Genomic DNA, 12060 nt, shown 5'->3' with positions numbered 1-12060 from the left:
CATTTACCTCCCAAGAACTCTACCTCCAAATGTCATCACATGAAGGGTTAGGATTTCGACATATGAATCTGGGACTACAGAAGCTTTCCGGACATACCAGTTGGGCAGAAAGTCTGCAAGGAGAAGTCAAAGCACGCAGAAATAGTCTAGAATGATAGTGCTCGAAGCACTTTGGGAGAGGGTGCTAAGCCACTGTCCTGGAGGAGAAAATGGCTGGACATGGAGGACTAAGGCCACCAGGCTGATAGACACGCTTTATCCATATAGAGGTAATATAGATGATTCTTTTCCATATGTCTACAGCTAAAATTCAACTGGGAAATACCATTTTTCTTAGTCTGTAGAAATGAAAGGAAAGATCTGGGGATGCTCAACCCTCCAAATACACAGTCAGCATTGTCATTCACTCACTGGGCAAGCAAGCTCCTAGCTTAGTCAGATGCAAAAGGAAAACTGCCCCTCCGCTTTCATTTATTTTCTCTCTTCTTGGAAGAAGAAGGACAGGAAGGGCTCAGTGGCTCAGTTCAATTCTCCTAAATATTCAAACATCCTCAACTAGAGCTAACGAGCCTGAAGGATTTCTAATGATGTTTTATGGTGTCATTATTTTAAGTGTTTTAAGGAATGTTTTGAGCTTTTGACATTTGCCTAAGAGCAACTAATTCTAAAGGGTACACTTTGATTAAAGGCATACATCAATAAATCAATGTGATCATGACCCTTGCAGCTGAGTTCCTGAAATATTTATCCTGCAACTTGGGACAAGGCTTATGTTCCTTGTTGAAGATAGTGATGGTACAGAACCTACAAGTGCTAATCAACCCAGTATGAGGAATGTTCTGGTTTTTAATTTGTTAGCAACTACATTTTATTCATGCTGTACCCAGAAGCCATATGTGAGGTCCTTATCTTTCTAAAAACCCAACACAAAATTCTTGTGCATGAACATTTTATTCCTGATCTCTAAAAAGTTTCAATAACTCCCTCTGAATCCAGAGAATATAGTGTGATACAAGTGAACAAAATGGTCCCTGAGGATATAGAATTGGAATTCTATTACAGCTAATGTACCTACTACAGAAAAATCTCTCATTTTTTAAATCACCTTGTGATTGACCCAAAACAGAATTTCTCAACTTAACACCAATCTCATCTATCAGGTTTGGATCAGGATGTCTGCTGATCCTTCTGCAAAGTTAAATCCACCAGGAAACAAGGAAGATTTGTCACCCCTGAGGTCAGGATTGTCAAACAGATGTGCTGCAGCCACACTGGAGAAAATTTCAGAAGGGGAAATTCCCAAAACACTCTTCGCTGGAGGTGGCAAAGTTCAGCCACTACCAAATCCGGCTGCCACCTGTTTTTGTAAAACCTGCAAGCTAAGAATAGCTTTTTACATTTTTAAATGATTGAAGGGGGAAAAAAAGAATTTTTATGACATGAAAATTACATGAAATTCAATTTTTGGTGTTCGTAATGAATTTGTTGGTGTGCAGCCATCCTCGTTCCTCTAAGCACTGTCTGCTTTCACACACCCACGGAGCTGTCATCGCAGCACAGGCTGCACAGTCCACAAAGCCAAGAGCGGCTGCTGTCCGGCCCTCAACAGCGGCTTCATTGGAATCAGGGGAGTCCGCACTCACTTGGCAATACAGGTTTGTAATGGGTTGTTTAATTGGCCTCGTGTCTTTGCCCCCAGCTGGAGACAATGCCAGTGTTCCATTCACTGGAGTGAAAAAGAACAGGTTTGTCTTCATCCTTCATCACCCAAGCATTGGCTTGGTGCCCGCCTCAGGGCCACGTGCTGCCCAGCATCCTGAGAAACACATCGAGTGCCTTGAAAGTACAATAACTAACTTGTTGATTGTGGTAAAATATACATAACCTAAAATTTACCATCTGAACCATTTTTAAGAATACAGTACAGTGGGGTTAGCTCCATGCCCATTGTTGTGCAACCGATCTCCACAACTTTTTCATCTTCCCAAACTGAAATTCAGTCCCTATTAAACACTACTAACTCCCCACTCTCTCCTCCCTCCAGCCCCTGGCCACCACCATTCTACTTTCCGTCTCTATGAAGCTGGCAACTCTAAGTCCCTCCTATGTGTGGAATCATACAGTCTTTGTCCTTCTGGGACTGGCTTATTTCACTTTGCATAAGGTCCTCAAGAAATAATTAACATTTGCTTGATGCTTGAAATTTTACACAGAATCTCAGAATGTCCTTATGCGTTATTTCACTTACTTGGCACAGCTCCTTTGTGGGGTCGGCTACTTTGATTCCATGATAGCAGATGCTGTTGGTCAGCCCTGAAGCCACTCCTGTGGTCACTTGCAGGTAGAGCCTGTACCTGCCCATGGCTCCCTGCGCTGCTGTGCCTGGACATATTCCCTGCTATGCATCATGCTCAGCCTAAGCACAGGGCAGGCCAGGACGAGCTGGGAGTTGACATGGGGGTGACTTTCCCTATCGAGGGGAAGGAGGTGGGAGTCAGCACCACGGCACCTTTGCCCCTCCAGGAGGATAGTTCTGAGGTGGGGCCTCACTGTCCTGGGCCCTTGTTCACCTTCACTCATGCATTGTTGACTTCCTCCTTTCTCTGTCCAAATTCTCCACTTCCTCCCATGCTCTTAGGGATGACACCTACATAAATTACTTGCACTAAATCCTTGTCTCAGGATCTGCTTTGGGTGGAACTCCTACTCAGTCACCAGTCACAGAGATTCACTTGTTGACTTTCGCCCAGCTACTAAGTAGACAGTCAGGCTTCTAGTCCTGTTATCTCATTCCTGAGGTCTCTGCTTCAGCCATTGAAAGGCTGGTGTTGGCCAAAAGGCACCATACAGGGAGCGTTAGCATCAAGTCTGCAAATCACTCATTCCCACAGGAACACCTACAGGAACAACCACCTCGACCAGGGCACCTGGCAAAGATGCTGAAGCCCTTAGACTGCTCTGTAGAAACGTTATGCTCCGTGAACCAGTCTTATTTCCAGCAGGATATCCCTAACCTGTCAAGATTGTTTATCACAAATAAATGTGGGATTTATAGATTTTGGGGGCAGGGAAGGCTGGAGAAGGGGGGCAGATAGCGTGTAAGTATATTCTCCCTGTGTAATGACCAAAATGCAAACTGGAGGCAACCCCAAACTCCACCGGTTTCCTGTGAGGACAATGTGTCTTTACATACATTCCTCAAAATTCATCAGTCAATGTGAAATAAAGTGTGTGCCAATGTAGGAGGAGACATTTTGGGGGAGCTCAACAAGGTGGCAGAATAGAAGATTCTCTGGACTCATTCCCCCCACAGAAATATATTCAAACTATTCAAAGACAAGAATACCACCCTGAATTCACCAGAACTTGTGGGAGAAGCTGAGAAACCCCGGGGTCCACAGAATTGAAAGAAGCCACAACTGGTAAGAGAAACAGTAATTTCAGACCATGCCACCACCCTCTGCTGTCATAATGCCACTCGGTGACAGGGAGGAATTAGAGGGGAACATTCTATCTCCCCACTGATCTGGTAATCTTCATGTAACACCCACTCTGACCCCGTCCCACAGGAACCACCAGGAATGCCAGGATAGCTGAATGACCGGGGGTGAACTTGGGACAAAAAGTCAAGCACTGATTGCAGCAACTGGTCTCACTCTGTCGCCTAGGCAGGAGTGCAGTGGTGAGATTTCTGCTCACCACAACCTTTGCCTCCTGGGTTCAAGTGATTCTCCTGCCTCAGCCTTCTGTGTAGCTGGGATTACAGGCACTAACCACCATACTGAGCTAATTTTTGTATTTTTAGTAGAGACAAGGTTTTCACCATGTTGACCAGGCTGGTCTCGAAAGCCTGACCTGAGGTGATCCACCCGCCTCAACCTCCCAAAGTGCTGGGATTACAGGCATAAGCCACCATGCCCAGCCAATATTTCTGTCTTTACTTAATGGTTACTTTCACTGAATATCAGAAAGTGGGCACTATTTGCAAAACTATCTGAAGGCTTCAGCAGTTTTCCCAAGAGCCTCTCTTCAACATTTGATATTCAAACCCGTCTTTTTAGAAGCTCCCATCTCACCATCATCCTTGTTTATTTTCCTCTGATCCAACTGGTAACAGGTCTGACTCTGCTTCACATCTTTTATCAAGAGTTGAAGTGTTACTTTAGCAGTTCTGTGATACCTCCCTTGCCAACTTTAGAGAATCCTGAATGTTCGCCTAGATCATCAGTTTAAGCTCGAGGACAATTTGCATAGTGTTTACATTGGCTCTTAGGCATCACCAGACTGACCCACAAAAATGTAGGTGAGGCAGGGAAGAGACTGTGGTGTAAGCAGGGAGAGGCCTGATGGGATCAATTTTATAAGTGATACATTGGCTAATGTTTTCATATTGAGGATTTTTGCTTCCCACATAACCTTGCAAAGTTAAATAGTCAAATTTTAGGTAAAGAGTAAAAAAGGTTCCTGTTTGTGGAATCAAACAAGCGAGTACGCGATTGCTCCCACCTCCTCCTTTCTTCACTCCTACCACCCGCTCCTCACCTCCTCATTCAGCAGCCTGAACACCTGGCTGTCTTGTCTTGCGCTGCTCCTCTCCATGAGAAACAGCACAGGAAAAAGTATGCCTGGCTTAAAGTGTTATCCTTTCCAGGGATGATTTGTAATTTTATAAGAGGTTGAAAAAAAGACAAATTTCAACCTAACGGAGTTACTCTTCTGATGGTGAAATTGTAGGGACATCCATAAAGCGTCTTCTCAGTGCTCCTTACACAACTCCATGAAGGCAACCAGTAATCCCATCTCCATCTCCATCTCCATCAGTCACTGGGGTTGTGAGGCACAAAGGGAGGGATGGCTGTTGGTGGCTCTCCAGTTGCTCATCTCAGCTCATACAATTCTGTCTCCAGAAAAATAAGCAGCATGTGTGGTGGGAAGCAGGCTAGTCAAGACCAGTGGTCTGTTTGCCAACCCTCCTCCATCCTGCTTCCTGAAAATTCTGCCCTCCCTTATCCTGGACTGAAATTGATGGTGCAGGAGAGAGGGGGAGAATTGCCGGAGAAATGCCATCAGGAAGGCAATAGGGAAAGGGGGCTGGAGCATCTTAGCCAGGGTGTCACCTTAGCCAGGGAGGGACATACCAAGTTCCCCCTGAGTACCCAGGAGAGAGGCCAGTATGCAGGAGATGTAGCTAGATCAGCAGGGGATGGCAGGGATGTCTGGAAGCATTCTTCCAGTTGCTTCTATTCCCTTTGTGCAAAGTGGAGCCAGCCATCATTTGCCAAGAGTGAGGACAGGAAAGATATGGAAAGTTTGAGAAAGAAAAAGCATGGCACAGTTGTCCAGGAACTCAGCTTCCAGAGGATTTCCTGAGTCTCTGATGCTTGAGCTGGATGCAGATGGATAAATGGAGTTCGCTAGATTTTAAAAAGGTGGAGCAATCTGTGCAAAGGGAATAGCATAGCAAGGGGGACAGGGTGACTAGTGGTGTCCTTCACTGAAAAAGGAATAGGGGTGGGCTGGGTACAGTGGCTCATACATGTAATCCCAGCTACTAAGAGGAGACTAAGGTAGGAGAATTGCTTGAACCCAGGAGGCATGAGCCGAGAACACACCACTGTACTCCAGCCTGGGTGACAGAGCAAGACTCTGTCTAAAAAAAAGGAATGGGGCATGGTGGGGAAATGAATAGGTTACAAGCACTTGTAAGACATTGGATCAAAAAGTCCATTAGATGATTGGACATGTTATATGTAAATTTTCAGGGCCTCAAAAAAAGTAGCACTCAAATATTAATTTTCTCAGCAAGGCAATTTACTTCTCTAGAAGGGTGTGTCTCACAGATGGAGCAATGGTGAGAGCACACCTGGACAAGGGAGGGGAATGGGGTTCTTATTCCTGACACAGGTAGCCCCTACTGCTGTGTCGTTCCCCTATTGGCTAGGGTTAGACCACACAGTCTAAACTAATTCTGATTGGCTATTTTAAAGAGAGCAGGGGTACAAGCCAGAGTGGTAGGGTGGGTAGTTTGGTGGGAAAAACAGTTAGGAACAAGTCAGAGCAGGTGACCAGGAGAAGAGATGTGAACTACTGATTAGCAGGAAAGTTGTTTACTGAAACTAGAGGCAAGGGGGCACAGAGAACCAGGAAGTTAAACTTTAAAATGGAGAACTGAATTAGAGAGCTGAACATACTGACATACTGATTCTTTGAAGAGAAACTTGGAGTTCACTATATCTAATAGATACACAGGACTGGAGCCCAGCAAAGAATTCTGGTCAGCAAATGTCAATGTGAGGTTCATTAATAAGCAGGTGGTTATCAGTCCAGATCCAGGGAGAGTTCTCAGGAAGGGGAGAGCTGAGGTCCAGCCACTGAATCATGGAAAATGTGGCCATTTATGGGAGGAGCAGTAGAAGAGGGAGGAGAGAAGTGAGAGGATTCCAATCGGGAAGACAGGATTCAAAAAGAGAGCTGGAGAGAAAAAGTAGCAAACTACAATCCAAGAAAAGAGATCGTTTCAGGAAGACTGTGGGCACTAAATGTCACAAAAGGCATAGGTAGAAAACAGCCCATCAGATTTAGCACCGTGGAAGTTACTCACCTTCCTAGCTGTACCAATTTCTCTATGACATTCAGGCTGCAAGACAACTGGCAGCATGTTGAGGGGTAAATTGTGGCAAGAGGCAGGACAGTGAGTGTGGAAGAGCCTATCTAGAAGGTGGTTTGGAAGGAAGGGAGGGAGGGGAGATAAAAGCTGGAAAGGACTATGGGGCAAAGAAAGGCTTCTGGTCAGGCGGAAACAATTGAGCCTATTTATATGTGCAAAGGAAACAGCCAAGAGGGGGGTGCAGTGGATTCGACCACCACAGCAAATAAGCTGGGGCTACAGCAGTGAGCAAAGCTATGTCCCTGCCCCCAAGGAGCTTATAGTCTAGTGTGAAGAGACAGAGGATGAGCAAATAAGCAAATCAATATATAGCACGATGAGTGCAAGTATATCCCCACCCCAGTGGGCAGGGGAGGGGACAGAAGCTGGTGTGTGCAGTGTGGGGGTGGCAGGAAGAGCCCCTCCTGCAGTGACCTCTGCCACACAATTTTTTTTCCTAACACTTGCCTAACAAACTGTGCAGCCTGGCATTGTAGTTATGCGGTATCTCCCTCCTATGACACACGGCAGGGGTTTCCACTTCCCCGTCTTGGCCATGCCCACATTAGGGTGTTCTGCAGAGAAGGCTGTCCATGAGTATTTGTAGCAGGAATACTACAAACCCTTGCCCTGCAGTTAGGACAGGCATTATCAAAACAGTCTCCTCCTGGACCCGGGGAATTCTCAGAAGTGGCACCTAGTAACCTAAAATGACTTAGGCAAATTGTCTGAATGCCTAAAGCGTACAAATTATTTCATATTCTCTACACATTTGCAAATTTACTTAAATCTTGTTTTAGTTTTAACTTTACAGTTCACTTTGGGAATGGGTTTAGGGGAAGAGAGAAAGAAATCAGTCTTTATAACCCTGCTAAACTCTGAACCCTATCTCTTGGTAAAGCATCATTTTAAAAGTTAGAAAAATTTTTGTATTGATTATCACATGTGATTTCCCCACTTTATCTGCAGAAAAACAGTCACTAGGGGCTTCCTATTGGTTCACCATATTTTCCTTTAGTAGAAAGTCCTTGTGTCTGATAGTCTTTAGGGTCCTCTCTGAGACTAAGATCCCCTTTGAGATGAGACGGGGTTGTCCCCTTTCTCTATCCCAGAGCCCAGCACGCAGCACACACAGGAGAGGACAGGAAACAGAGGGGAGTCACTCTGATCTCCATATTCTGTTCTTCCCAGGGAAGATACTCCATTTTCAACCAAAAACAAGATCATTCTAAATGTCATTGCTCCACACCCCATCTGGGCTTCTGAAAGCAAGCTGCCTTGTTTCTGAATCAGATGTCGTCACCCACTGAAAAGCCTCCTGCATCCAAGCTTGGCTGGCAGCGGGGTCCTGGCTTGAGGGGAGAGACTCATCTTCCCCAGCAAAGCTGCCCCCGTCGTTTCTTTTGAGGATGGGGAAGGACAAGCAGCAACAGAGAACTCAATTTCATCACCGCCTCTCTGACCTTTTAAAGAGCAAACAGTTAAAACAAATACTAACAGGCTTGTTTCTATGGGCTTGAACATTTTACAACCTGTAGAATCACGTGACACATTGTCATTGTTGTGGAACTCCTAGAAAGGACAGAAGGAAATAAACATAGCTATGCAGTCATAGGCTGAGACGGGCTTCACAGCTAAAACCCAGGACATGCGATGTCTGGCGGGCGACTCATGGCAGGCAAGAGGCAGAGCCCACCCTGGGGTGCTGAGGAAAGATGCTGAGGAAGTCGTGCAAGGATCTGTCATAAGCAAAAATGTCAGAGTCCTCCAGGATGTGACCACATTCTCATTAACCCTTGCCACTGAGCCTCCTTCCAGGCATGTTGCAAAAAAAAAAAAAGCCTCAGGAGGAGAGGAGGCAGAGAGGTGCAGGGACCCGCACTTGGCTGCAGGTGAGAATTCTGGCTATAAACAACCCATTGCTTTGTGGGGGAGGAGGGCCACAGTCACCCCCAGGAACTCATACATTCAACTCCATTCGTAAAAGTTTATATGCAATCAAAGGATTTCAAAACACAGACTTTCATTTCATCTAGTATTCCCACAGAGGGAAGGGAAGCCATGGGAAACTCCTCAACTGGTGGCCAAATGTATTTCTTCACAACCTGAAATGATGCTCTAGCACATGGCTGGTTAGAGCATAACATCTGCGATGTTTTTCAATAGAGATGTTATATCATGAAAAGCTTTCATGCCACAAGCAAAAAGAAGATCACTGTAAATTTACATTCAACATGTAAAAACACATAACTTCTGTACATGATAGAGCTGTGTGTATGTTTGCATATGCGCTTCACAAAACAAAAATTTACATTTTGTCTACTATCGAAGGGAGTGAGGAGAGACTGATGTTTAATGAACATCCACAATGTGCCAGGTGCTTTGCAAGCGTTATCTTCTCATTTCATCCTCACAGCAGATCTAGGAGGTATAGACTATTGCTGTGACCATTTTATGAGTGAGGAAAGGAGGCTCTGAGAGGTTTAACAATTTGCCTGAGGTCACACAGAAAGCAACCTTTGTACTTCCTGCTACTTGGAGCTGCCTCCTCAAGTTCCAACAAACAGTTTTGTTACCTCCTCCCGTACAGATCTGTAAATCTTCCTGCTAAAGTCATTTTTGTGGTTCATGGTAAAATGCTGCCAAAAGAACTGAAAGAAATAGAAAGAGTCTTTGTTAAGAACAGAAATGACGGGTCATTTCCAGAAGATACAGTACAAGAGTTCAATTTCATCATTAATTAGTATCTCATGTCTATGGGATGAGATGTTCTTCTGTATCATATTTAGGAGATACTTAAGTTACAGTCCAAGCACAAACTGAAAATGACCTGTTCTACCATTTTTATCCACAACTTCCCTCACAGTTCTTAGACGATCGTCTCGACTGTGACAGTATTACAGTTGTCTTCCTGGCGCCTGGGTTGCATTTCATCTTTGAAAGCCCTCGTCAGAACAACTTTTAAGGACTCCTTGAATCGCTTCTTCTTACTGCTCCCCACAAAGAAGTAAATGAAAGGGTTGGCGCTACTGTTGATGGTGGAGAAGAGCAGGGAAATGTGGTGGAGATTCCCAAAGGTGGACCAATACTCATAGTACAGCAGGTAAAGGAGTCTCATGGGCATGGCGAAGATGAGGAATATGATGATGGTGACCATGATGACGATGTACAGCTTGGAGGAATGGGAAGCCCAGGTGTTCTTCCGGATCTTCATGACCAAGATGGTGCTGGACACCAGCATGAGGGGCGTGAAGACCAGGAAGCTCAGGACGGCTATAAAGATGATGACCGCCCGGCAGTCACTTCGAGAGTGACTCTCTTCCTCTCTGTCGATGCACATGACATACTCCATGGTGGTCACCAAGCAAGAAAGAGCCCACAGAAGGGCACAGACCAACGCCGACTGGTACTTGGGGCGATGGCATCGGTACCAGATGGGGTAAAGGACGGACAGGCACCTCTCCACACTAATGGCCGTCAGCAGATAGAGGCCCGTGTTGTAGCCAAACAGAAAAGTCACCGATAATGTGACAATTGTGTAGTAATGGCCAGAAGAAAGCTCATAATCTAAAGCATAGTCAATAGACAGGATGAAAATACAGAAGAGCAGTGAGATGTCTGCAATAGACAAGTGGGTGATGTAGACAGTGAAGGGATTTCTTCTCATCCGGAAGCACAGGAACCAGAGGAGAATTCCATTCTCAACAAACCCCACTGGGGAGATGCTCATGATGACCCAATGCACGATGGGGATTTGCCGATATGCATTCCCGGCTGAGGCATTCCCGCTGGTGGAGAAGTTCGTAGGTTCCTCAACAACAAATGATGTCACGTTTGACCCATCCATGAGGAGGCCTCAGGCTAGACCTCTTCAGGTAATTTTCTATAAATACGTCCAAAACAAAAACAAACACAAACAGCCATGAAAATTGTTGGATCGGAATAAAAGGGAGAAATTCAGCTATAAGTCATCATCTTCATGTTATAAATAAAAAAGTTTAACAGAATGTACAATTATCTTTACCACAATGATAAGATTAGACCTTTAGGACCTGATAAGAAAGATAACAGACCTGATAAGAGAGAGAACTGATTGAATGACCCTTTTTGATCTCCAGTGATAGCCATTCATTCTGTGTTATTGTCTGCTTGTGGCCAGGCAAGAGTGGTGGAATCCCCTGGGGAGAATCCATTTCCAGTTCTGGCTCAAGCTCTCCTAATGGCATTTTGAAAATCATCTTCTGTGCCTCTATTTATGTGCCAGAGGGAGCAGGTTTACTGCATCGAGACTTGATGACAAAATGCACGTTTGGGCAGTGCTGCCACTCTTTAATACATGAAGCGCCATAAGCAGTGGGTAAGGAGAGGCAGTGCCTGGGACAATGGGTTTAACACTGTACCAATATTGCTTAAAGTGTGAACAACAAAAAGGCATTTATTTCACACAGCTTCGGTATCTGCGACAAAGCTGGGCACCTGCTCAGACTACGTAAGCCAGGCAAGCCAACGCTGTGTGGAGTGGATGGAGACCCCTAACAAGATGTATGTTCATCCCCACAGATCACAGGCCAGATGGTGCAGGAAACACCATTGCCAGATGCCAGGCAAAGCACTCACCCAACCAGGAAAAATGCTCAGCATTTGAGGCAGCGAAGTAAAGATTCTCAGAAACATCCCCCCACACTTTACCAATTACAAAATCAATATATGCACAGCTCTGCCCTGTTGCTATAACAAAACACCTCACCACCGGGAAGGAAAAGGAGGCTGTCAACGAGATCATTTCTCTTGTTTCAAATCTAACCTGCCTTTGGTTTTGAAATGTGACTTTTAGGCTGGACACCGTCGCTTATGCCTGCAGTCCCAACACTTTGGAAAGCCAAGGCATGGGGATTGCCTGAGCCCAGGAGTTTGAGAACCAGCCTGGGCAACATGGCAAACCCCGCCTACACAAAAAATATAAAAATCAGCCAGGCATGGTGGCGTATGCCTGTAGTCCCAGCTGCCTGAGAGGCTGAGGTTGGAGGATCTCTTGAGCCTGGGAAGTTGAGGCTGCAGTGAGCCATGATCACGCCTCTACTCCAGCCTGGGTGACAGAGCAGACCCTGTCTCAAAAAATATGTTTTTCCTAGTTGGTGTGTGTGCATGTGCATAGGCATGAATAAAACATTGTTTTTTGCTTTCTGAATTTTTTCCTTAGGAAGTCGATCAAAAGAATATTTTTAATGAGTAGATATCTGCCTTTTCCTCATGAGCTCACCTGAAGCAGAATAATACATAAATGTGTTATTTTGTGGCATGTGAATGGCTCTGGTGATATTAGATGTTTCCAGAACTGAGTCAGCAGAGCCCCAGCACATGCAGGACCCTGGGACTAATCTCAGTACAGCCGGGCCTGGATCTTGGGCCAGCAG

The 12060-nt window shown here is 45.4% G+C and overlaps 1 protein-coding gene across 1 annotated transcript in view; it reads right to left on the bottom strand.

Annotated features, from left to right (window-relative positions):
- Positions 1–932: 932 nt before the first annotated feature.
- The window catches only part of MAS1 (MAS1 proto-oncogene, G protein-coupled receptor), a 28112-nt gene continuing 16984 nt past the window's right edge, over positions 933–12060 (bottom strand). The window contains exon 3 of the mRNA XM_002747164.6: positions 933–10529. Coding sequence (XP_002747210.1) covers positions 9516–10493 — 978 coding nt within the window. The 5' untranslated portion in view covers positions 10494–10529 and the 3' untranslated portion in view covers positions 933–9515. The remainder of the gene's footprint in view (positions 10530–12060) is intronic.

Source organism: Callithrix jacchus, chromosome 4, assembly GCF_049354715.1.
Source record: "Callithrix jacchus isolate 240 chromosome 4, calJac240_pri, whole genome shotgun sequence".
Lineage (NCBI taxonomy): Eukaryota > Metazoa > Chordata > Mammalia > Primates > Cebidae > Callithrix > Callithrix jacchus.
Note: the sequence above shows the minus strand (reverse complement) of the source record. Positions and strands in the feature narration are given on the sequence as shown.